Source organism: Myotis nattereri (genome assembly GCF_964212035.1).
Source record: "Myotis nattereri genome assembly, chromosome: 2".
NCBI lineage: Eukaryota > Metazoa > Chordata > Mammalia > Chiroptera > Vespertilionidae > Myotis > Myotis nattereri.
Genome location: NC_138076.1, coordinates 211,165,869 through 211,193,096, shown reverse-complemented (window position 1 = coordinate 211,193,096; position 27,228 = coordinate 211,165,869). Strand labels below are relative to the sequence as shown.

The following is a 27,228-nucleotide window of genomic DNA, read 5'->3' as shown; positions in this document are numbered from 1 at the left end:
CATAACTGCTCCTTCCGCCCGCCCTGTTGATCCAGTGAGACCCGCCCCGCCCAAGCCCTGCACAGAGCCATTTGCCGGATAGCCTCAGGCAAAGGCTAGATTAGCACCTCCCCAGAGGACAAAAGCTCTCCCACTGCAGACACAGCTGATTCTCACAGCCAGTTGGCCTGGAGGTCAAATCCCCCCAGTATTAACTACAACAATCAAGGCTTAACTACAACAAGACTGCGCACAAAGACCACTAGGGGGTGCACCAAGAAAGCATAAAAAATGCGGAGACAAAGAAACAGGACAAAATTGTCAATGGAAGATATAGAGTTCAGAACCACACTTTTAAGGTCTCTCAAGAACTGTCTAGAAGCCGCCGATAAACTTAATGAGATCTACAAGAAATCTAATGAGACCCTTGATGTTATGATAAAGAACCAACTAGAAATTAAGCATACACTGACTGAAATAAAGAATACTATACAGACTCCCAACAGCAGACCAGAGGAGCGCAAGAATCAAGTCAAAGATTTGAAATACGAAGAAGCAAAAAACACCCAGCCGGGAAAGCAAAATGAAAAACGAATCCGAAAATACGAAGATAGTGTAAGGAGCCTCTGGGACAGCTTCAAGCATACCAACATCAGAATTATAGGGGTGCCAGAAGATGAGAGAGGGCAAGATATTGAAAACCTATTTGAAGAAATAATGACAGAAAACTTCCCCTACCTGGTGAAAGAAATAGACTTACAAGTCCAGGAAGCGTAGAGAACCCCAAACAAAAGGAATCCAAAGAGGACCACACCAAGACACATCATAATTAAAATGCCAAGAGCAAAAGACAAAGAGAGAATCTTAAAAGCAGCAAGAGAAAGAAACTCAGTTACCTACAAGGGAGTACCCATACAACTGTCAGCGGATTTCTCAACAGAAACTTTGCAGGCCAGAAGGGAGTGGCAAGAAATATTCAAAGTGATGAATGCCAAGAACCTACAACCAAGATTACTTTATCTAGCAAAGCTATCATTCAGAATTGAAGGTCAGATAAAGAGCTTCACAGATAAGGAAAAGCTTAAGGAGTTCATCACCACCAAACCAGTATTATATGAAATGCTGAAAGGTATCCTTTAAGAAGAGGAAGAAGAAAAAAAAGGTAAAGATACAAATTATGAACAACAAATATGCATCTATCAACAAGTGAATCTATGAATCAAGTGAATAAATAACCTGATGAACAGAATGAACTGTTGATTATAATAGAATCAGGGACATAGAAAGGGAATGGACTGACTATTCTTGGGGGGGAAAGGGGTGTGGGAGATGTGGGAAGAGACTGGACAAAAATCATGCACCTATGGATGAGGACAGTGGGTGGGGAGTGAGGGCGGAGGGTGGGGTGGAAACTGGAAGGAGGGGAGTTATAGGGGGAAAAAAAGAGGAACAAATGTAATAATCTGAACAATAAAGATTTAATTAAAAAAATAAATTAAAAAAAATAAATAAAAAACAAACAAACAAACAAAAATAAACAATAAAAGTTAGCCATTATTATTATCTCATAGTAAAAAAAAAAAAAGAAAAGAATCAAACAATGAATGCATAAATATAAGTGGAATAACAAGTAGACAAGTGGATTTTTTTTCTCTCTCTCCCTTACTCACTCTTTAAAATTCAATCAATCAATAAAAAAGTTTTTTTAATAAAAAAATAGAAAGGTACCATTGCATAGTGGTTAAGTGCATTGGCTCTGGAACGTGCTTGGATTTGAATTACTAGGTGCAAACATCAGCACATCATACATGTTACCATTATGACTATTACTACTAATTAACATAATCCTAGATAAGGATTTTATCTAGAGCCTTATTAAAATACAGTTATTCTTACCCATTTAGCTATTTATATTTTTTTTAGGGCAAGTGGAAGAGAGAGGGAAAGACAGAGAGAAACATCGATGTGAGAGAAACACATCAACTGGTTGCTTCCTGCACGAGCCCCAATAGGGCCTGGGCCAGGGAGGAGCCTGCAACCAAGGTACGTGCCCTAGACCGGAATCGAAACCGGGGCCCTTTGGTCTGCAGGTTGATGCTCTATCCACTGAGCAAAACTGGCTAGGGCTTAACCATTTAACTTTAGAATGTTACTTCTCTTTTTGCTTCCCATCAAAATGCATGTGGGGGAAGAAGAAAACTTTGGGTACATCTCTATCTTACTACATGTCATGTTACTGGGCATATCCTATTCACATCTAAATAAAAATGGAACCTGGCACACCACAATGATCAAATGAGTACACACATAGTAACTAACTTTGAAGAATCATGTGGTTTTGTTTCTGGCAAATTGGTAGAATAAATTTAATTAGAAAACAACTAGTATTATCATACACTTATGAGTAAAATAATATATATATAAATTTGTATTCTTCATAAGCAAGCAGAACTAATTAATATTGTTTATTATGTACATGTAATATGAGTATTTAAAAAAAATCAAGGAAATGACAAAAAATGTAGGCTACCAGTTAGTGACCTGTGGGAGGGAGGCAGCAGGATGGAGAGCACAGGGTACACAAGCAGATACAAAGTATTTGTAATGTTCTAATTTTTCTTTTTTTAAAATATTGTAAAAATTGACTTTTAGAGAGAGGGAAAAGGAGATGGAGAGAAACATCGATGTGAGAACGAAACATCCATCAGCTGCCTCCTGAACGCCCCCTACCAGGGACTGAACTGGGCATGTGCCCTGACCAGAATGGAACTGGCAACATTTTGGTGTATGGGACAACGCCCAACCAACTGAGCCACATTGGCCAGGGCGGTAATCTTCTAACTTTTGAGTCCAGTAAGTCATGGGTATTCACTTTAAATATATGCTGTATAATTTATGTTTGCTATATTTAGTCTTTTGAATTTACCAAATATTAAAATAGATAATTAAAAGTGGACTTAACAAAGGAGCACACAATTCTTTCTTTCTTTATTTTTAAATATATTCCATTGATTTTTTTACAGAGAGGAAGGGAGAGGAGTAGAGAGTTAGAAACATCGATGAGAAAGAAACATCGATCAGTTGCCTCCTGCACACCCCGTACTGGGGATATGCTGGCAACCAAGGTACATGCCCTTGACCAGAATCAAACCTGGGACCCTTGAGTCCGCAGGCTGACGCTCTATCCACTGAGCTAAACCGGTTAGGGCGGGAGTACACAATTCTTTACTTGTATAGTCACTTGGGGAGAAAACCATAAAAGAGAAATTCTCTGACAGCTAATAAGGTATTCATTCTTACAATCTGCCTGGCCAGTGTGGCTCAGTGGTTGAGCGTTGATGCATACACTAGGTTCCATTCCGGGTCAGGGCACATGTACAGGTTGTGGGATCAATCCCCAGCAAGGGCAGCCAATCGATGTTGATATTTCTCTCTCATCGATGTTTCTGTATCTCTCGCCCTCTCCCCTCCTCTCTCTCTAGTCAATAAAAACATTAAAAAAAAAAAAAGTCTGTCTGCTCCCATATGCTTAGCCCACTGCAGCTAGCTACCAGTCCTTGGAGGAGTGTTATAAAAGAAAAAGAGCAGAGGCTTTAGGGTAGAATATTTGCCTCGGCACTACTAATTGCCTAATTTTTAAAAGTTTATTTTCCTCACCTATAAAACAGGCATGTTAATAACTGCTCCTATCTCATAGCACTAACGTGGGGATCAAATGAGATAATGTCTGTAAAAGCATTTTGTTAAAGCTGGAAATTAGGGAACCCCGAAGTTAGTGAGTTTTCTACTAGGGCATCTGGACCCCGAGGAAGCAGTGCTGATGGGTAGTACTGTACCTTGATGAGTTGATTATTCTTCACATAGTGCAAAGTGTTTGACCGATTACCTCCAGCAACCACAGGTGGGTAGGCTAAGATGTCTGCTCCCCGGGCTCGGCATTCAAATTCAAACTGAAAAAAAGCAGCAAAGTGTAACTCTAAGTATGACTGAAGAAAGGGTTTCTTTAGGGCTGTCCCTGCCCAGGCTCTCCTCAACAGCAGATACCTCCATTTAGGTTACTACTGGAAAACTATTCATCATACCTAACAAAACTTGTAATGCTGTTCAGGCCACTTCTTTTAGTCACACCCCAAGTCTGTTATTCAATCCTATTACTAAATCTGTTGTTTTCTTGTGAGTACTCTAAGTTTCTGATTTTCAAATTAAGTCCAGAAGAGGACACAGAAAACCTATGATCAAGGGTGAGCAAAAAGATAAGTCATGCCAAGTTCTGTTTGTTTATTCTTATTTAGATAAACACTGGAATACAGCTTGCATTTTTAACAACAACCCTAAATGACTAATGTCAACCTTTCAAACAGCTACTGACCTACAAGCTCTGGAAAATAAAAATAAAAATTTGCTAGGCAAATGGTAAACTCTACGAATTTCATTATGTCCTAGGATGGAGCTCGAGACTGGCAACCATGTGCTACTATCTACAGCTCAACCTCAGAGTCCCTTCCTTTACATTTACTTAAACAGTACTAGTCTTGTCATCTCACATTTATGTAAACCTTTTCTTCTTCAATAGCTCTACTCTGCGGATTTTCTTCTTTTAACTGTTACTCCACATATTTTAGACTCATCTAATAAATTACTAGTGACATTTAAGAACCAAATCCTCTCCACTGATCTCCTGGTCACTTCCATAAAAGCCAACCAGATGCCACCTGCAAATCAATGGAATTACTTTACGTGTGCCTTCCCATCGTTTAAAGCTCACCTTAGCATAAAGAAAGCTCTCATCCACAGGCGCTTTGCTGGCAAACATGGTCTCTATGAAAGCCTGTAAATAGAATGGAGCATGAAAAGAAGTCTAATGTTAACTATTCCGCTTACTCAAATGTTCAAAATACTGCCTATCCTATAAAGATCAAGGGGCAGACGTCATGACTGCCACTTCTTATTAGGGTTGTCTTATCACAATGTAGCCCATACTCTCAATTAACACTTGACCTTCTTACTTCACCAGGTGCTATTTAAATGTTTGTATCTTTAAAGATGTAAAATGGGGTTTCTTTGCATTTCATTCTGTGCATCTTATAACCAGGACACATCATGAGTAGACACTGTACAGCTTATAGGGAAGGGACAGTGGAGAGAAAAAGCAGGAATGATTTCATGAGGGCCTTGTCCACATGCAGGTGACCTGAGAGTAGGGAGTCTGTGGCATTTGAGAGTGTTCAGTATGTAAACACCTGTGGAAGAATGAGATATAAAGCTGGAAGGGAAAGGCAGAAGAGGCCAGGTCATGAAAGGCCCTGCGTGAGCATGTTGAAATTTAATCCTAAAAACAACAAGGAGCCATTAAAGAACTTTAGGAGAAGGGCAGTCAGATTTGAAGAGATCACTGTGGCTGGGGTAGAGTTAGACGCAGGCAATAGCAGAAGCAAAGAGACAGCAAAGGGATATTAGGTGTCCTACTGTGCTAGGCACAGGCCAAAATAACACAGCTTGGTATTTAAACCCAGGTCTGTCTTCCACTACACTATTCTGCCTCCCGAGAAGATAACTTGGGGACCAGTTAATTAGATACAAGGATTGGGGAGAACAATTATCTAGATAACGTCCATATTTCTATCTAAGGTAGCTGGGTCAATGTTGTTATTATTAACCATGAAATAGAATACAAGAGAAGAGGCGGGTCTGGTAGAGCTGGCAGAGCACAAGGTTAGACAATTACAGGAAATTCAGGTAGAAAAAGTCCAGGAGGCAGGATATACATTCAGTCATAGGAGATATCTGGCCTGGGTAGGTCTGACTCGCCCTGCTTTTACTTCTGTCCATATATTCTACCAATTCTCCTCTAGGAAGGTTACTTAACTCTAATGACAAGGCCCTTTACTTATTGTAAACCAAATCAGATTGCAAGAAAATCCAATTGATCTGTAGCACAGAGACACAAATTATATTTGGCTTATTCCCCAAAAGATAGGAAACTTTCATTTGGGCTGAAAAACACAAATATAGCATCATTATTCTTAAGAAAACTATTTTGGCCCTAGCTGGTTTGGCTCGGTGCATAGAGCATCAGACTGCAGACCGAAGGGTCCCAGGTTCGATTCCGGTCAAGGGCACATGCCTGGGTTGTGGGCTTGATCCCCAGTTGGGGGTGTGCAGGAGGCAGCCAATCAATGATTATCTCTCATCATTGATGTTTCTATCTCTCTCTCTCCCTTCCTCTCTGAAATCAATAAAAAAAAATTAAAAAAAACCCCAAACTATTTTGCCCAAATATTAAAAAATCTTACAGAATAATTCTACACCAGAATTGGGAATACTTAAAGAATAAGATTGCTGGTAGAAGTTGTTCATTAATAAAAATTAAGCCAAACTCCATTTCCCAGTCTGATATCTTCACTGGGTCGGTAGATAAAGACAATACCTCAGATTTAATACTTCTAAATTTTGGCACATTTACAATAGTCTCTCACTAACAGCGTGGAAAAGTGACAGAAGTGCAGATCAGAATACTCCCAGGTAAATTTGTAATTGACTTTACACCTTATGCAAAGACATCTGATCACTGGACTGATACCAATTTCTTTGGAGCCCTAAACATTACCCCAATCTATTCTTAGCTACTTCTCTTCCTTATTTAAAAAAATCAATGATTTGAAGGAAAACAAAGACATATACTTTTCACATTTGTAATTAGTTGGTCTAGCCATAGCTACAACACTGGACAGTGCACTAGACAAACTAAAGCACTTACTGAGGAAGATCACCAAATGAGGTAAAATGAAACAGATGAGGGAATAGTACAGGAAAACAATGTTTAACTTTGGGAAGACTATAGGTAGAGCTCAGAAAAATAGCCTTTAAATATTTGTGTGCTATTATGCTATGAAGTTAATTCCAGTTGGGCTGGAATTAACTTGAGCTGTTTTGTTCAAGGTCCTGCATGTAATGGATCTTGGTTAAGGCCTGAAACATACTGATTAACAGTGTTGAGAGGAGTTTCAGAGCAGTTTGTATCAGTTTGTCAGTATTGTGACAAGTGAGATTAATGGTTTGTACTTGGTTTCCACGAGAACTCCAAAAGGCTTTGTTGTTACATAGCAGGAATCTGCCAATATGATCCAAACCACAAAAATCTCTAGCTGCGATTCCATTCTGGGCTCCCTGGTTTCCAGGTGTTCCATGCAGGCATCTGTGGTTCCTGATCCAGGAGAGAAAATGCATCCTGTCCAGCTCTTACTGAAAGCGGACAGGACAACAGAAGCCTGAACTTGGCTTCTTTGGTCCCTGGCTGTGAGACAGCCATTGGCTGTGACAGGTATTCTTATGTTAATACTGTTGCTATACTGTACCCTTTTCTTGTTAATTGCAGACTTGTAAGCATTGTCATTTTGGGTCCTATGATTCTTTTTTAACCATCAAACTGCTACTATTATTGCAGTTATTGTCAGGAAAGGAAATAAAATTAATTTACGTTGCTCCAAGGAGAAACAACTGAGATCATGGGTAAAAAATACAAGAAGGCAGATTCACTTTGCCTTGCAAGGTACTGAGCAAGTCTCTAGATGTGTTCACTAATGTCAAGGCTGAAGGTGGATGTTCACCTGCCATGAAATTACTGCATTAAGTACACAACCTCAAAGTGCCCATGGAACCCTAAGAGCAGGGGTCCTCAAACTACGGCCCGTGGGCCACATGCAAATACAAATATTGTATTTGTTCCCGTTTTGTTTTTTTACTTCAAAACAAGATATGTGCAGTGTGCATAGGAATTTGTTCATAGTTTCTTTTTAAACTATAGTCCGGCCCTCCAACGGTCTGAGGGACAGTGAACTGACCCCCTGTTTAAAAAGTTTGAGGACCCCTGCCTAAGAGCTTAGATTTTTTTCATTTGAAAACAGCTTTTGCAGTAGGAATCACACCTGTGACGTCAGCTTTCCAGCAATCTGCATTCGTTCAATTTCAGCAGGAGATTTGATCAGCCGTAGGCGCTGTACCAGCTGATGGACAGCCCGAACCTTGTTCTTGCTCTTGGTTTTGACCTCAGTCAGATGCTGCATATAGTCCGCGTGAAGCTGTGCGTGAGCGGGCCTCAGCCAGTCATACCAAAGTGTATTTGTCTCGGCTTAAAATAAGATGCCAAAAAAATCAATTTAAAATAAAACTAACAGCAACAACAATAAATACCAACTGTCATGATGACTTAAACAAGAGTCAAAATTGTAAAACATAGTGTGAAACTCTAATGCAAGCATGTCAAACTCGCGGCTCGTTTGACATGCTTGCTCTGAGTCTAAAGGGTTGAGCACAAACTCTCTCAGGACCGAAATAATTGAAGGGTTTGACCATAAATCATTGGAAAGGCCATTCCTTGAAAATGGCAAGATATTCTGAGATTGAACTGACAGCTTTTTTGCCCCAGTACACAGTTTTGGAACTACCTAGATGGAACTAAACCTTTATTTAAGCTTTGGTTTTATTTATTACTTATTAACTGTTAAAGAAAAGTTACAATAATTGTTCTCCACACCACTACTGAGCCAGAGGCACTGTTGCATAATTGAACAAAAAGGATAGAAAACTGTACTCAGATCATGACTGTTTGGTTAAAAGCATTCCATCCCTTCGCCAAAACTCTCAGCAATGGGAAAGGAAGTTCTCTTCCCGGCTACAGAAATGCTACAGTTGATAGTATGTGCTAATCCACTCTTACCAGGAAACCTTTCCTTTCCCATCTGCTATGTATTCTCATTACAGACAAGCACTATTCATCTTTTAACTATATTTGCCTGATATAAAATAAGTAGGCTCATTATGAAAATGATTTCCATTTACACCAAGTCTCTATTTCCTTTCATTTTTTTCTTTTTCTTTTATTTTGTTAAATAGAATTTATTGGGGTGACATGGTTAATATAATTATACTAGAGGCCCGATGCATGAAATTCACGCAAGGGGCTCAGCCCCTGGCCACAGTGGTGGCTGGGGGCCACTGCCTCCCCGTTCGTCCAGAAGGACAGGACGTCTGGTCTAATTAGCATATTACGTTTTTATTATTATAGATAGATTTCAGGTATACAATTCTACAATTCCTTTCTTTTATTTTTTTCTGACAGTAGCTAATGAACTACTGCATTCCCAAACTATGCCTAAAGGGTTGTATGTTTTGTGTGTTTTTTTAAAAAAAGATTTAAAATTGATTTTTAGAGAGAGAGGAAGAGAGAAACATCAATGTGAGAGTGAAACATCGATTGACTACCTCCTGCATGCCACCTACTGGGGATCGAGCCCACCATGTGCCCTAACTGGGAATCGAACTGGCAATCTTTCAGTACACAGGAAGATGCTCAACCAACTGAGCCAGGGCAAGGGACAAAGTAATTTCAAGAAATAGAATAGCTACAAAGAAAATGATTCTATGCCCACATTCATGAAGACTTTGAAGATTATGAAAGTTCCACTAGCTTAGTTAGGTAATCATTTCTACAAAATAGAAAATATTTTATAAAGTAATGGAAAGGACTGAAACATTAGAACGTGCATATTTGAGCAAGTCTTTTCTTTCAAGGGAGTCTTTGTAGGAAACAAGTCCAGTAAATTCCATGATTGTTGGAAACTATTTTGGAATTCTGTTTTAGAAACTCACTTCAGATATGGTTTATAAACCACGTAAGAAAAATCAGACTAAAATTTTACAGTCCTTGCCCTGGCAGTGTGGCCTAGTTGGCTGAGCACCGTCCCATGCACTGAAAGGTTGCTAGTTCGATTCCTGGTAAGGGCCCATGCCAGGGTTGCGAGTTTGATCTCCAGTAGGGGCATGCAGGAGGCAGCTGATTGATGTTTCACTCTCACACTGATGGTTCTCTTTAAAAAAAAAAAAAAAAAAAAAATCTTAAAAAATTTTTTTACAATCCTGCATTATTTTGTCTAAAATCAGTATTTTCCAACCTGATCATCTATCTTATTTAACACATTTGGCTCTAAGTGACTTTGGATACTTTAAAAAATGCTTCCAGAACTATAGATTTACAAGAATCTCTAAGGATAGTTTATATTGTAGTGTAGGTTCTGCAAAGTTCCAGAAAAGGAATCCCAAAATATTCTGAGTGATCATAATTTCACCAGAATTAATGTAGAGAAAGTGACTATTTGAGAAGTATGAACTGTGTATATAAATCACCTAAGAATCTTGTTAAAACGTAGATTCTGATTTAGTCAGTATGGAATGGGGGCCTACGATTTTACATTTTCCAATATCTACTACGCATTTGTAATGCTTCTTTTTTTTTCATTTGTAATTCTAATATGCATCACCAGGTGATTCTGATGCTGGTGGTGCTTAGATCATTTTTTTGAGACTACTACCTCATTTTGAAGAATTGGCAAAAGCAGTAAAAAGCAGGAATCAAAGGTCAATAGACTGGTCAGTAGTCTTAAAGAGTGGCCCACACCGATCCTCCACTTTAGAAGGAAATTCACTCTTTGGGATTTCGCACTAGGACAGTTAACAGTCTATGAGAATGAATTCTCTAGAAAGATTTAGCAAATGAATAAATGAATTCTTTAAAGCAGACCAGTCTTGTGGTAAAAATTTATGTTCCTTTCTTGGTGCTTAAGAGAAACCACTGCTATGGATAACCATTCTAGGACATTAAGAACTTTGTCTAAATGGGTAAAGAAGGTCTTAATCCCAATCTGGCCTATCATTTGACTTCTCCTCTCATTGGTTACCTTTCAGTTTCGAAACCAGATGTTGAAATTCTTCCAGCGTATAGGCTTCATCCACACCAGTTAGGGCTACTGCTCCATCAGTGCCCGATCGAGGGCCATCCCAAAGTTCTCGACTGGGGTCTCTCCGAGGCACGAAAAGCATGGCCTTGTGTGCTGGTAACTGCTTGCCAGGGAGGCTCTGAAGGACCAGAATGCTATCGGGCTCTTGGAATCCACACAGGTACAGGAAGTTGTTGTCTTGGTGGAAAGTATAGGGGATATCATTGCTCATATAGTATGTAGGGTTGGACAGCAGAACCACTGTCTGGTCTGTCCCACTCTGCCCTTGTGCTTCCTTGTGGATCAGAGACATTAATTTGTGTCTGCGAAGCGCATATTCCACCTGGGATAGTCCTGGAGTCACCTCCCCTAGAAATGACAAACAACAGTGATGCTTTGCATTTCTGCAGTGCCGAAGTATGCAAGGTTGTTTAATATTAGATAAAGATACCCAAGTTCATTTCTTCAATTTAGGCCAAATCTCTTCATAGCACATGGAGAATTATGGGATAGCCCAGGTTTAAATTTTCTATTCTATTGTAAAAATTTGAAGGAAAAAAAAGGAGAAAAGAAAGAGACAGAAATTGATCAGCTGCTCCTGCACGCCCCCCACTGGGGATCGAGCCGGCAAGCCAGGCATGTGCCCTGCCTGGGAATTGAATCAAACCTCCTGGTTCATAGGTCAATGCTCAACCACTGAGACACAACGGCGGGGCTGTACTGTTTTGTGGTTAAGTGTGGACTCTGTCAGACTGTTGTGAAATGAAATCCTGAGCTACCAATCTGCTCTGTGCCTCAGATTCCTCATCTTTAAAATGGACATAATAAGCCCTGGCCGGGTGGCTCAGTTGGCTGGAGCATTGTCCTGTACACCAAAAGGTTGCGTGTTTGATTCTGTCAGGACACATACCTATGTTGTGGGTTCAATCCCTGGTTGGGGCACATACAAAGGTCAACCAGTGAGTTCATAAATGAGTGGAACAACAAAAACCAATGTTTCTCTCTCTCTCTCAAATCAATAAATAAAAATTACAAAAAAAACTACAACTAAACAATCACTGAAATATGGACACCTAACTGATTATGAAACTTTTAAGGGGAGATTTGGGGATTATTATTTTTAACCCATTCTAGAACCAATCTAGTATATATTTTTATTAATTTCAGAGAGAGGAAGGATGAAGGAGAGATAGAAATGATGAGAATCATTGATTGGCTACCTCTAATTGGGGATTAAGCCTGCAATTGGGCATGTGCCCTGACAGGGAATCGAACCGAGACCTCCTGGTTCATAGGTTGACGCTCAACCACTTAGCCACACCGGTCAGGCTAGCACCAATCTTTTTACCATTTTAAACATTACACTTGATAGGAAAACAAAAAAGTGGTTCTGGCTATGTCTGACAAGTCATTCTGACAGCTCAGCTTCTGAACAGTCCTGTTGTAAAGCACTCCAAACTGTACTTAACATTCTAAAGTTTATTTTGCTTAGAAATGTAGAAATGTTAGAAATACAGGTTTTTGGAACAAACGCTTCATTAGGCACTAATGCTTCCTATTCCCTGATAAGTTTCAGTGTTTGTGTGAACTAAACACCTTGCTGTTCTGCTGGTGACAGCAATACTCCTGTGGCAATGTCCAGGCACTCTATAAGTGTCTCTCTTGTACAGATATAAAAAGTCGATTCACAGCTCATGATAGTATAAAGCTCAGAATGCCACTTGCCTTCCTACATGGAATCATTTTTATTTCCCCTCAGGTGATAAGTGGAGGGAATGCTAGTGATTGAAAAGGATGAACTGACATTTTCTGTCTCTACAGACACAGGGATGGCAATGTCATGCAAAAGAAGAAATGGTCCATAATGCCTAGATTTCTTTAAGAAAATAATAATTTTTATTTTATTTTATTTTTTTTATATATTTTATTGAGTTTTTACAGAGAGGAAAGGAGAGAGATAGAGAGTTAGAAACATCGATGAGAGAGAAACATCGACCAGCTGCCTCCTGCACACTCCCCACTGGGGATGTGCCCGCAACCAAGGTATATGCCCTTGACCGGAATCGAACCTGGGACCTTTCAGTCCGCAGGCTGACGCTCTATCCACTGAGCCAAACCGGTTTCGGCGAAAATGATAATTTTTAAACATCATGAGGAGGACCTGGGTGAGTCAACCTGATTCTTTATTTCCATCTAAAATAGTAGTAGTAAAGCCAGAACAGAATCCCTTTATCTCCCATGTTATTCTACTGAATAGTTGCTTCAGGAAACTTGAGTAGATATGGCCAAGAGAAAACAGCTCCCAAAAATTCAGAAGAAACTGACACAGCAATTTTACTTTTAAGAATTTAAGAAAATAATTGATCAGTATACAGAATGTATACACACACACACACAATTTTTATATAAGAAATAAGTCTAGAAATATACATATACAAAAATCTCAACAGTGGTGGGATTTCTTGGGAGTGGTGGGATTATGATTAATTTTTTTTTATCCTCACCTAAGTATATGTTTATTGATTTGAGAGGAGAGAAACATTGATTGGTTGCCTCCCAAACTCGTCCCTACTGGGAATTGAACCCACAACTTTTTGGTGTATGGGACAATGCTCCAACCAACTGAACTACCTGACCAGGGCAGATTATGAATAATTTTTTAAAAATGTATGCTTAGCTGTATTCTCTAATTTTTCTATGATATATATAAAACGTGTATAATAATTAGGAAAGGAACTAAGATAGTTTCAAAAAGTTTTAAGTACTGGCAAGTATTGAGAAAATAACTATGCCAAACATGAAACCTTTTGGAGCAAACTAAGTATAGACAACACAATTTTATACCCTAAACTAACAAACTGGCTATGTAAAAGAAAAAAAGCTTTTTTAAGTATTACATGTCTTATAATTTTTCTTAATTTACTCTTTCTTCACCCCACAAACATTTTAACACTTATATATGTTTTGCATCTCTACATGGAGAAAGACAAAGAATTAATACTTTGAATACTTACATAGTTCTTGCCTCTAAAAACTGTATAACTAATAATTCTGCTTTAAAATTTTATCTTCTTCTCTCCCTTCTCACTTACCCCCGCGTCCAAAGCCTATGTCTAGGAGAATAAAGATTAGGACAGGCATCCCTTCCCCCCATAGCTGATATGAACATGTGAATGTGTATGAGCATGTATGTGTGTATGTTTATTTGCATTCATTTTTTGTTGTTAATCTTCACCTGAGGATATTTTTCCATTGTTTTCTAGAGAGTAGAAGGGAGGGGGGAAGTGGGGGAGAGAGAGACAGAGATAGAAAGATCAATGTGAAAGAGACACATTGATTGGGTGCCTCCAGCATGTGCCCCGACTGGGCCAGGAACGAACTCGAAACCTTTGACCAGCAATTGGTGTGTGGGCCGACGCTCTAACCACTGAGAACACTGGCCAAGGCTATATTCATTTTTTATTTTGTTAACATGTATGTAACATACATAGCAAACATTCTAGATACAGAGACCATCATTTTGACAATATGATTACTAGTTTTAAGGCCTGGAAAATGCAGCTCACCACATAAAAGTATCTCACCACAAGAAATCAATAATTTTCAAAGCTGGTAAAGCTTAATATCAATTCTACATTTTAAAAAAGATTGACGCTAAAAGTAGGTTGATAGGGTAGAGAAATACTTAAATTTACATCAACTGGATTGCTATTAAGCTTACCTTACAGCTTTGAAAAACTCTGATTTCTTGTGTGTTTCAGTGGTGAGCTGCATTTCCTGAGTCTCAGCCGACTTTCCAGCAGGAATTCCAGTCTCATGAAGAATCAGCAAAAGAAGCCCTCACTGAGAGACACACTGGTGTCGTTCACTGAGTGGAGACAGTGGAAGAGTAACATATTTCTAAAGGCAGTTTAGATTATTAATATCTATGCTTACACAGACAATACAGATTTAACTTCTCATGGCAGAAGCAACAATTTCCCTTGAAACCCTGGCTGCTGTTTTACACAGCATGTGGTTTTACTCTACCTACCTCTTTGGGATGATATTCATTCACCACAGTTCATCCCTCATGCCTTTTTGATAAAACAAAATAAAAACGTTTAGGCATGAATTTGAGCGATAGTGATGACACATCTAGCAGCAACTCTGGAGTCTTACAGCAGAAAAAAATATCGGGGAGGTCAACTTTTATCAGGTATAAAAACCAGTGAAGTAAATAAACACCAATTTTTGCATCATCTTTACCAGTGCTGTCACCTCTCGAAGCTGTGACAGTCAGATCTGGAAATCTTGCATAATCTATACAGGAATATTATTAAACTTTTGAAATGAGTATTTAACACTTTCAAGAAAAACACGTTTTGAGGATAACACACAAATTCATCAAGTATTCCATATTTTTTTTAAAAAAACATGTTTTCTAAAGTATCTTTAACATAGTAGTTCACTAGGAATCAATAGTTAGAACACAACTGTAGAAACTAAGTCTTAGAAAGCAATAGAACTTTTCTTTAAGAAAATCCTGAGTACACATTTCATCAATAATTCTGAATGGTGAGGCTTAATAAAGTGTTTATGGCTCTAGATAGTGCTGTCGGCAGAGTACCAGTAGCCACACGTAGCTATTTAAGTTTAAATCTAAATTATTTAAAATAGCCCTGACCGGTTTCGCTCAGCGGATAGAGCATCGGCCTGTGGGCTCAAGGGTCCCAGGTTCGATTCCGGTCAGGGGCATGTACCTTGATTGCGGGCACATCCCCAGTGGGGAGTGTGCAGGAGGCAGCTGATCGATGTTTCTCTCTCATCAAGGTTTCTAACTCTCTATCCCTCTCCCTTCCTCTTTGTAAAAAATCAATAAAATATATTTAAAAATAAGTAAATAAATAAGTAAATAAATAATTTAAAATAAAATTTAAAAATTTAGTTTCTTAGTTGCACTAGCAACATAATAAGTACACAATAGCCACTAGTGGCTGGTGACTCCTGTATTGAACAGCACAGTTCTAGATAAAGCACCTGAAGAGAGAAAGTTATTATGGTTAAAATCCTTACCTGGTCTGAGGAGGTGTGGGTGTGTGAAGGGGCTGGGCTGGCCCAAGTATCGATTTGGAACCCTCCTGTCTGGGATGGGCTGGAGGGAGTACCTTCTCTGAGAACAGAATATGCATCCTAAGGAGAAAGAAAGAGGATGAAATGGAAGAAGGAATCTAGAAGGTCCTCACAGTATATGTATATGTACATTTATCTATCTCCAGCATTTGGGTTTTTTGGAAAATGCAAATTAATTTCACCTTCAATATATATATGGGCCTTCCTCTGTGCCAGCCAGAGCCTGTGTGGAGCCCTGGTAACATAGACATGACCTAATTTTAACCCTTAGTGACTTTAGTCTGCTATGTATGCTTAGATTTTTCTATCTTTCAAAATATGTTTGACTCTAGCTTAGCACCCTTCTTTTTTTTTTTTTTTAATAAATTTTTATTGATTTCAGAGAGGAAGGGAGAGAGATAGAGAGTCAGAAACCTTAATGTGAGAGAGAAACATTGATCTGCTGCCTCCTGCACACTCTCTCTTGGGGATGTGCCCACAACCGAGGTACATGCCCTTGACCAGAATCGAACCTGGGACCCTTCAGTACGCAGGCCGACGCTCTATCCACTGAGCCAAACCGGTCAGGGCTTAGCACCCTTCTTAATCTGGCCCCTGCTCACTCTTCTAATGGCTAGCCTAATCCTCAAAAAACATTACTGCAACCACATTGAACTATGCAAAGAGCCAGCTAATTAGTCTGTATTATAACAGCATTTGGCTTTAAGTACGCAGTTATCTTAGTCTAAAATGGCCTTTGCTTGTTTCTGGTTACTCAACTTCTCAAAAATCAGCTCCAACATCTAGGAAGCCTGATTTTTAATTCCCCTCCCTACTGCTTCTGATACAAAGGCCCCTCCTCAATGCTACTGCACTTAATTCTATTTTGCTATTGTTGTGAATCCTAACCTGAGGATATGTTTTCCACTGATTTTTAGAAAGAGTGGAAGGAAGACAAAGAGAGAAATATCGATGTGAGAGAGACACATCGATTGGTTGCTTCCTGTATGTGCCCAACCAGGTGGAAATAGAATCTGTAACCCAGGTATATGCCTTTGACTGCAACCCTTGTGCACAGGCCAACACTATCTACTGAGTCACATCAACCAGGCTTAATTCTATTTTAAGACCTACTACACTGCACATAATTGCTAGTTTGCTATGAACTTTGGGAAGATAGAGATTATTTGTTATTTTCTTTTCCCAGTGATGAGATTCGGGATATATTTTTGAAGGGTAAAAAGCCAACAAATCTGGTTTTGGTTATATGCGGGGAGTAAAAAAAAAAAAAAAGCATATTAAGGATGATTCCCAGGTTTTTGCAGGTGGGTGGAAGGTTATGCCATTAAATGAAATGGAAAAGACTGAGATAATTATTGGCTATTCCAATGGAGAGGTCAAACAGTCTTAAGTTTGGGAGATCAAAAGTCCTGGGACTGAATATTTTTTTTTAAATATATTTTATTGATTTTTTTACAGAGAGGAAGGGAGAGAGATAGAGAGTTAGAAACATCGATGTGAGAGATACACCGATCAGCTGCCTCCTGCACATCTCCTACTGGGGATGTGCCCGCAACCCAGGTACATGCCCTTGACCGGAATCGAACCTGGGACCTTTCAGTCCGCAGGCCGATGCTCTATCCACTGAGCCAAACCGGTTTCGGCCTGGGACTGAATATTACCTATGAAGATGGTACAGAGAAAGTCCAGGTACTATATTATTTTGGTGTGAGAAGAAAAAGCACAGGAGAAAGGAAGAAAACTGTAAGAATGTGGTATTTAGGAAGTTAAAGAAACCAGTGTTTTATGAAAGGGGAAACACTTAACTGTGCCATGTGCTGCTAAATCTGAGACCAAAAAGACAACTACTGGATTTGGCAACATGGAAGTCACTGGAGACCCTGACAAGAACAGTTTTAGTGGAGTATAGAAGATAGAAACCAAAATGGGTGTATTTACAAGATCAATAAGTTCTGGGGGTGTAATGTATAGTATGGTAACTATAGTTAACTATTATGTATTGTATATTTGAAAGTTGCTAAGAGAGTAAAAGTTCTTAAAAGAGCTCTGGCCAGGTGGCTCAGTTGGTTGTAGCTTTATCCCATACACCAAAGAGTTGAGGGTTCGATTCTGAGTCGGGGCACATATCTAGGTTGCAGGTTCAATCCCCCATAGGGGGCTCATAATGTGCAATGTCTAGAACCTAAACTCTTTCTTTTTTAAATTAAATCTTTATTGTTCAGATTATTACATTTGTTCCTCTTCCCCCCCCCCCCACAACTCCCCTCCACCCAGTTCCCACCCCACCCTCCGCCCTTACTCCCCACCACTGTCCTCATTCATAGGTGCGTGATTTTTGTCGTCTTTTCCCGCATCCCTCATACCCCTCTCCCCCCAAGAATAGTCAGTCCATTCCCTTTCTATGTCCCTGATTCTATTATAATCAACAGTTCATTCTGTTCATCAGATTATGTATTCCCTTGATTTTTAGATTCACTTGTTGATAGATGTGTATTTGTTGTTCATAATTTGTATCTTTACCTTTTTCTTCTTCTTCCTCTTCTTAAAGGATACATACCTTTCAGTATTTCATATAATACTGGTTTGGTGGTGATGAACTCCTTTAGCTTTTTCTTATCTGTGAAGCTCTTTATCTGACCTTCAATTCTGAATGACAGCTTTACTGGATAAAGTAATCTTGGTTGTAGGTTCTTGGCATTCATCACTTTGAATATTTCTTGCCACTCCCTTCTGGCCTGCAAAGTTTCTGTTGAGAAATCAGCTGACAATCGTATGGGTACTCCCTTATATGTAACTGAGTTTCTTTCTCTTGCTGCTTTTAAGATTCTCTCTTTGTCTTTTGCTCTTGGCATTTTAATTATGATGTGTCTTGGTGTGGTCCTCTTTGGATTCCTTTTGTTTGGGGTTCTCTGCACTTCCTGAACTTGTAAGTCTATTTCTTTCACCAGGTAGGGGAAGTTTTCTGTCATTATTTCTTCAAATAGGTTTTTAATATCTTGCTCTCTCTCTTTTTCTGGCACCCCTATAATTCTGATGTTGGTACGCTTGAAGCTGTCCCAGAGGCTCCTTACACTATCTTCGTATTTTTGGAATCTTTTTTCATTTTGCTTTTCCGGTTGGGTGTTTTTTTGCTTCTTTGTATTTCAAATCTTTGACTTGATTCTTGAGATCCTCTGGTCTGCTGTTGGGAGTCTGTATAATATTCTTTATTTCAGTCCGTGTATGCTTAATTTCTAGTTGGTCCTTTATCACAACATTGAGGGTCTCACTAGATTTCTTGAGGATCTCACTACATTTTTCGGCGGTTTCACCAGTCTTTTCAAGGGCCTTACTAAATTTATCGGCGGCTTCTAGACAGTTCTTGAAACACCTTAAAAGTGTGGTTTTGAACTCTATATCCAGCAGTTTGCTTTCCTCCATTTCTGCCATTTGTGTCCTGTTTCTTTGTCTCCGCATTTTTTTATGCTTTCTTGGTGCACTGCCTTGTGGTCTTTGTGCAGTCTTGTTGTAGTTAAGCCTTGATTGTTGTAGGTAACACTGGGGGGAATTGACCTCCAGGCCAATTGGCTGTGAGAATCAGCTGTGTCTGCAGTGGGAGAACTTCTGTCCTGATCTCTAGAGAGGTGCTAATCTAGCCTCTGCCTGAGGCTATCCAGCAAATGCCTGTGTGCAAGGCTTGGGCGTGGCAGGTCTCAGGGGATCAACAGGGCGGGCAGTTATGGCTGCTCTCAGTCCTGCCTTCAGAGGCTCTGCTTCTCAGTGTCCCAGCAATTGCTGCAAGTACCTCGGAGAGAAAGCTGCCCTCGAGTTCCGACCGATGCCAGACAGTCCCGCTTCTCCCGTTTGAGTCTGGGTCCCCAGAGACTCGCCCGGAGCTGGAGCTTAGAGCCTGAGACTCTCTCCTGCTTGAAAAAGACAACCGTGCCCTCAGCTGCCAGCCCACTCCGCATGCACCTCCGCACCTTAGTATTTTACTTCCGCACCGCACCTCCTCTGAGTCTCGGTATGCTTTTCTCTTTCCTTCTAGTTGTAGAATTTCCACTCAGCCAGTCTTTCTGTGGTTCTGGGTGATGTCCGTTCCGTCTTTTAGTTGAATTTTTGAAGTGGTTGTGCGAGGCAGCAATCTCCAGTGTTTACCTATGCCGCCATCTTGGTTTCTCCTAACCTCTAGAACAGCCGTGGGCAAACTACGGCCCGCGGGCCGGATCCGGCTCGTTCGGCTGTTCTATCTGGCCCGCGGAGCCAAAAGAACGGAGGGTTCTCTTGCTCTCCCCTCCGCTCCTTCACCAGCATCAGTGTTAACATGTATTAGTTCACACAAACACTCCATCTATGCTTTTGTTCCGGCCCTCCAGTCCAGTTTAAGAACCCATTGTGGCCCTCAAGTCAAAAAGTTTGCCCACCCCTGCTCTAGAACCTAAACTCTTAAATCCTCGTCTAAGAAATGAGATAGAGTTGGAAAGAGCAGAATCTGGAATCAGATAGATCCAAGTTTAAGTATCAGATTTTTCATTAATGAGCTAGGTTTCCTTAGGAAAATTACTATTTTTCAGAGGCTCAGGTTTCATATGGACACAAAATATTTATTTCGCTGGAATGCTGTGACAGTTCAATGAGAAACTGCATGTAAGACACTTGCTACAGGGTCTGACCCAAAGATGGTACTGAAATAATGTTCAATATTATTATTACTGCTACTTATTTTCAATGGTAGGTAAATATAATCACATGGATACCATACATACATGTAAGTACAGATACTGGAGAGAATTGAAATTATTTGAGTTTAAGAATTCTGCAATACTTCTAGTCAACTGGTATACAAACAAAAAGTAAAAAATATTCAAAGCTGACAAATGGTTTTGAAAGACTGGCTAGAAATTTATACTATTATTTTCCATGTCACTAGAATATCATTTAAACAAGTTGTTTATAAATGTCATGAAAAAGAAAACAACATATAGGGGAGGAGAAACAGAGACAGATCATCTTAGGGAATTTCCTAAGACAATAAAATGAGCCAGGAATACATCTTTATAATTCAGGCCTAGCCTATTGATAATTTAAATTGTCCCCAAAGAAAACCAACTTTGGTCGAGTTTTCTTCTAACTGGATTTTTTAAAATTGATTTTTAGAGAGAATGAAAGGGTAGGGTGGAGGGAGGGAGAGGGAGAGAGTGAGAGTATCTACCTGGATTTTCTAATCCTAACTTTCCCACATACAACTGATTCTCCACACAGCAGACACATTAAAAATTTAAATCTGACGCATTATCACCTCCCCACACCCCCCAAATTGGCTTCTCACTAAAATGAATGCTAGCTTTATTTATAATGGGTCAAAAGTGGAAAAAACCAACATGTCCACCCACTTGGCTAGTAGCTACTATACTGGATCACACAGCTCTAATGTCATCTCTTCAGAGGCCTTCTAAAACCAATCGAAGGTAGATTTCTGCCATCACGCTTTTTATTTTAAAACTAGAGGCCCGGTGCACAAAAATTTGTGCACTCGGGGGGAAGAGGGGGTCCCCTCAGCTCGGTCTGTGCCCTCTCGCAGTCTGGGACCCCTCGGGAGATAACGACCTGCTGGCTTAGGCCTGCTCCCGGGTGGCAGAGGGCAGGCCCAATCCCTAGGTGCAGCCCCTGGTCGGGCTCAGAGCAGGGCCGATTGGGGAGTTGGGGCGCCGCCCCCTGTCATGCACAGAGCAGGGCGGATTGGGAGGTTGTGATGCCACCCTCAGTCACGCTCAGGGTAGGGCCGATTGGGGGGTTGGGGCACCGCCCCCTGTCACACTCAAGGCAGGGTCGATGGGGAGGTTGCGGCGCCACCCCCTGTCACGCAGAGAGCAGGGCCAATCAGGGGGTTGGGGCGCTGCCCCCTGTCACGCACAGAGTAGGGCCTATAGGGGAGTTGGGGCACTGCCCCCTGTCACACACAGAGCAGGGCGGATCAGGGGATTGGGGCGCTGCCCTCTATCACCCACAGAGCAGGGCCGATCAGGGGGTTGGGGCACCACCACTCTCACACTCAGGGCAGGGCCGATGGGGAGGTTATGGCTCTACCCCATAACACACAGAGCAGGGCCCATGGGGGTGGGGGTTGGGGCACCGCCCTCTATCACCCACAGAGCAGGGCCGATCAGGGGGTTGGGGCACCACCACTCTCACACTCAGGGCAGGGCCGATGGGGAGGTTATGGCTCTACCCCATCACACACAGAGCAGGGCCCGTGGGGTGGGGGTTGGGGCGTCGCCTTCTATCACCCACAGAGCAGGGCCGATCAGGGGGTTGGGGCGCCGCCACTCTCACACTCAGGGCAGGGCCGATGGGGAGGTTATGGCTCTACCCCGTCACACACAGAGCAGGGCCGATCAGGGGGTTGGGGAGCTCCCCCCTATCAGGCACAGAGCAGGGCTGATCAGGGAGTTGGGGCGCCTTCCCCTGTCACGAACAGAGCAGGGCGGATAGGGAGGTTGTGGCCCTGCCCCGTCACACACAGAGCCGCAGGGCAATCAGGGGGTTTGGGCGCTGCCCCCTGTCACGCTGATCCCGGTGCCGGGAGGCCTCTCGGCTCCGCTGAACCCAGTGCTAGGAGGCATATTACCCTTTTACTATATAGGACAGAGGCCTGGTGCACGGGTGGGGGCCGGCTGGTTTGCCCTGAAGGGTGTCCTGGATCAGGGTGGGGGTCCCCACTGGGGTGCCTGGCCAGCCTGGGTGAGGGGATGATGGCTGTTTTCATGCTGCCCAAACCCCCTTCAGGGTGGGGGTCCCCACTGGGGTGCCTGGCCAGTCTGGGTGAGGGGCTGAGGGCTGTTTTCAGGCTGGCGGGTGACTGAAGCTCCCAACCGCTCCTTTTTTTTCTTTTTTTTAAATTCTGGGCCAGCTTTAGCTTTGAGGCTTGGCTCCAGCTCTTGGGCCTCTTCTGCTGAAAGCAGGTTTCTGGCCTTTGTTTACCTTCTGTATTTGAAACAATGTTGCGATCCTGCTGGCTGAAGCCCGCGGGACTAAAGCAGGTTTCTGGGGTTTTGTTTAGCTTCTATATTTGTAACATAGTTGCTTAGAGTTGCAGCTCAGAGGCCTGCAGCGGCAGTCGGGGAACGTTGGAGTCCTCCGTCACTGAAGCAAGCAAGCCTCATGTTCGCTTTAAGCTGCCTGGCTGTCGGCCGCCTTCTTGGCTGGCAGTTAATTTGCATATCGCCCTGATTAGCCAATGGGAAGGGTAGCGGTGATACGCTAATTACCATGTTTCTCTTTTATTAGATAGGAAGCACATATCACATTATCTCCCATTTATTCGTTGTACTCTATGATAATGTAAACACCATGAAAACTGGCATTTTTTTTTTATTCAATACTGTTATTACCAGTAGCTAAAACTGAGCCTTGCACAAAATAGGCATTCAATAATATGTATTGAATACATAAACACACAGTTTTCAAAATCTTTAACTACATGTTTTTTATACTTCTTCATTTTTCCAAACCAAAACATGCAAGCACAGGGAAGTAAGTTATTAAGACTTAGTAACCTAGAGGTCGCATTAGGCAAGTAGCATGCTGTGGCCAGTAACAACAGGTCCCACTGATTTATGAGGTATGGTTTGAGGCTTCCAGAGAAATACAGGAGAAATCATCCAGAGGGTTCAGGACGGTCTGATATGACTCTGGACTAGCTCCATTGAGAAGGTCAAGTCCTACCCCAACCCCCGGATGACACCATAATGCAGCCCTCTCTGACATAAGCTTGTAACTCTGCTTACCACACAATCAGTACCCTATCATCTCCTAGCAGTGACCCATAGCAACATTGTCTTCAATGTAAAAATGTGCCTATTTGCAGTCACTCTACCACCACCACCAACAGAGCCGGGACGGAGAGGAAACCACGGTTCTTACTACCCGGGGCACCCCCTTCCAACGATTTGTTAAAACATGGTAGATTACTATGAAGTTCTAGGAGTGCAGAGATATGCTTCATGTGCAGACATTAAAAAGGCTTATCATAAAGTGGCACTTAAATGGCACCCTGATAAAAATCCAGAAAATAAAGAAGAAGCGGAGAGAAAATTCAAAGAAGTAGCTGAAGCGTATGAGGTATTATCAAATGATGAAAAACGGGACATTTATGATAAATATGGCAAAGAAGGATTAAATGGCGAAGGCGGAAGTAATATTGATGATTCTTTTGAATATGGCTTCACATTCCCTAAGCCAGATGATGTCTTTACAGAAATTTTTGGTAAAAGGGACTCATTTTTATGTCTTTTCTTTGAAGACTCACTTGAGGACCTTTTAAATAATCCAAGAAGTTCCTATAGAAGTAGAAACAGAGGTGCAAGATCCTTTTTCTCTACCTCCCGTGAATATCCAGTTTTTGAGAGATTTTATGAATATGACACAAGATATACACCATATGATTCACTGGGCCATGAAGACCTTAATTTTTTCTCTTCCCTGGCATTTGATGACAGTGGGATGGACAACTACACATCTTTTACTTCATATAAAACTGTTAATGGCAGAAAGACCAATACAAGCAGAATTATTGAGAATGATGAGGAAAGAGAAGGGGAAGATGATGGCGAGTTAGAGTCCTTCCTCATTATAAACGATGTGCTAGATGAAGAGGGCTTTGCAGAGCATAGGTGGAGAAGACAGCCACTTGACAATTATTCACCAAAGTCCTACAGCTCCAAATATGTGCCTCAATACACTTGTGTGGGAAATGAGCAACGTATACCGTGGGTCACCAGCAACAAGGATCCCTCTGTTTTCTCAGCAGGATTCAAAGAAGGTGGTAAGAGGAAAAAAAAGAAGCATAAAGAAGTGCACAAGAAGAAGTCAACCAAAAGGAATCGTTAAATTGGCTCTTCAGACACACTATGTTCATATAACATTTGGAACACGACTCTGTGTTTTGATTAATCAGTTTTGTAGGTAACTTTTGTTTAATACTAGAGTAAGACTTATGATTAACACGATCAGCAGGATTGTGGTCAGTGGTTGTTTGGAGGTATGCCTGAAAAAGATGTATTTATGGTGACAATTATGTTAAGAATGTGGAAAGTGGCAAAGATGATTTTCCTTCTGTTTTTGAGCTAAATGTTTATATATTAGGCTTTTAATAGTTTATGATCTATTTCATTATTTTCCTTTTAATTAAAACTACTATACAAACTCTGGAGTATGTATAGCATTAGAAACTAAAACTGTATTGAGACACACAGGTTCAGATTATATAATTATTCATGAAATGACTTTTTTTCCAATAGAGGTAGAGCATTTGACACAGAACTTAAAGACATTATAAATTTTTTAAAAAATATATTTTATTGATTTTTCACAGAGAGGAAAGGAGAGGGATAGAAAGTTAGAAACATCGATGAGAGAGAAACATTGATCAGCTGCCTCCTGCACACGTCTCACTGGGGATGAGCCCGCAACCAAGGTACATGCCCTTGGCCGAAATCGAACCCGGGACCTTTCAGTCTGCAGGCTGACGCTCTAGCCACTGAGCCAAACCAGTTAGGGCGACATTATAAATTAAAAATTAAAGTATAAAGTATTTTAAGTTAAAAATAGCTAGACTCATATTTGTACAGCCATGTCACAGCAGTACTTATTCACAATAGCTAAGAAGTAGAACGAACCCAAATGTCAATCGATTAATGAATACATAAAGTACCTGTACATACAGGCATAGAGTGGACTAGTATTCAGCCATAAAGAGAAAGGAAATCTGGTATATGCTACAACGTGGATGGACTTTTTGACATTATGCTAAGTGAATAAGCCAGTCATAGGAAGACACTTTATGATTCTACTTATCTGAGGTATCTAAAGTCAATTCATAGAAACAGAAAGAAGAATCATGGCTACCTGAGAGTAGGGGGAGGGGAAAGAAAGAGTTGTTAATTGGTTTAGTTTCAGATTTGCAACATGAAAAAGTTCTGGGGATCTGCTTCACAACTGCATATTTAAAAATGATTAACATGGTAAATGTTATATGTATTTTACTACCAAAAAAAAAAAAAGGCCAGACTTACCATGGATTCCTCAGAGCAACGTGGCTATATCATGTGTTCTAGGTCAGTGGTTGGCAAACTGCGGCTCGCGAGCCACATGCGGCTCTTTGGCCCCTTGAGTGTGGCTCTTCCACAAAATACCACGTGCAGGCGCGCACGTACAGTGCGATTGAAACTTTGTGGCCCATGTGCAGAAGTCAGTATTTTGTGGAAGAGCCACACTCAAGGGGCCAAAGAGCCGCATGTGGCTCGCGAGCCGCAGTTTGCCAAACAGGGTTCTAGGCCATCAGTGAATTACTCCAGATAGGAAACTTTCTATCTCATTTGTTCTAGTCCATCAGTGAATCACTCCAAATAGGAAACTTTCTAGTTTCCTTTTTTGTTAATCTTTACCTGAGGTTATTTTTCCCCACTGACTTTTAAAGAGAGTGGAAGGGAGGGAGGAGAAGAGAGAGACAGAGAAACACACACATATTGATTGGTTGCCTCCTGCACACGCCAGACCGGGCAGGGGAACAAACTTGCAACCCAAGTATGTGCCCTTGGCCAGGAATTGAACCCATGACCCTTCGGCGTGCAGGCCACACTCTATCACTGAGTCACACCAGTCAAGGCTCTATTTTCTTGTTGAGTATGTACACAGGATCTACGGATACAGTACTCTAAAATACCACCTTTAGCCATTATAATTTAGGGTTATGATAGAAGATAAAGAGATGAGTTACAGACACATTAGACACTGAGCAAGTGGTTTGAGCTAAATGTTTGAAAACGTTCTTTCAAATGAACTTAGTTTAATATCAACATTATTACTTCTTAGCTTCCTTCAATTATTTTTCAAAATATAGTTTAGCCTATTGCTTCTACTCATTTTTTTTTAAAATATATTTTATTGATTTTTTACAGAGAGGAAGGGAGAGAGATAGAGAGCCAGAAACATCGATGAGAGAGAAACATCGATCAGCAGCCTCCTGCACATCTCCTACTGGGGATATGCCCGCAACCCAGGTACATGCCCTTGACCGGAATCGAACCTAGGACCCTCCAGTCCGCAGGCCGACGCTCTATCCACTGAGCCAAACCGGTTTCGGCTGCTTCTACTCATTTAACAATATTTTTAAAAAGTAGTGTTCTAGATACCTGGGGTACAATAATGAACAAAGAGCAAAAATCTTAGTTGTCACAGACTGGAGAGAAACAATAAGCAAATATTAAGTATATATGATGATAGTCATAGTTGCTAAGGAAAAAAATAGAGGAAGGGTATGGGGTTTTGAAGTATGAGAGCTGAAATAAAAATACTTTTATTGATTTTTAGAGATAAAGAGAGGGGG

The 27,228-nt window shown here is 41.0% G+C and overlaps 2 protein-coding genes across 2 annotated transcripts in view; one reads left to right on the top strand and one right to left on the bottom strand.

Moving 5' to 3' along the window:
- XPNPEP3 (X-prolyl aminopeptidase 3) overlaps positions 1–27,228 on the bottom strand; it is a gene marked incomplete at its 5' end in the record, with an annotated part of 42,491 nt that overhangs the window by 6,071 nt on the left and 9,192 nt on the right. The window contains 5 exons of the mRNA XM_081083209.1: positions 3,816–3,929; positions 4,745–4,807; positions 7,905–8,107; positions 10,713–11,120; positions 15,807–15,923. Coding sequence (XP_080939335.1) covers positions 3,816–3,929; positions 4,745–4,807; positions 7,905–8,107; positions 10,713–11,120; positions 15,807–15,923 — 905 coding nt within the window. The remainder of the gene's footprint in view (positions 1–3,815; positions 3,930–4,744; positions 4,808–7,904; positions 8,108–10,712; positions 11,121–15,806; positions 15,924–27,228) is intronic.
- DNAJB7 (DnaJ heat shock protein family (Hsp40) member B7) lies at positions 23,802–24,731 on the top strand (the record flags this gene model as incomplete). The annotated part of the gene is made up of 1 exon (XM_081084579.1): positions 23,802–24,731. The coding sequence occupies one exon, from the start codon at positions 23,802–23,804 to the stop codon at positions 24,729–24,731; it is 930 nt and encodes a 309-aa protein (XP_080940705.1).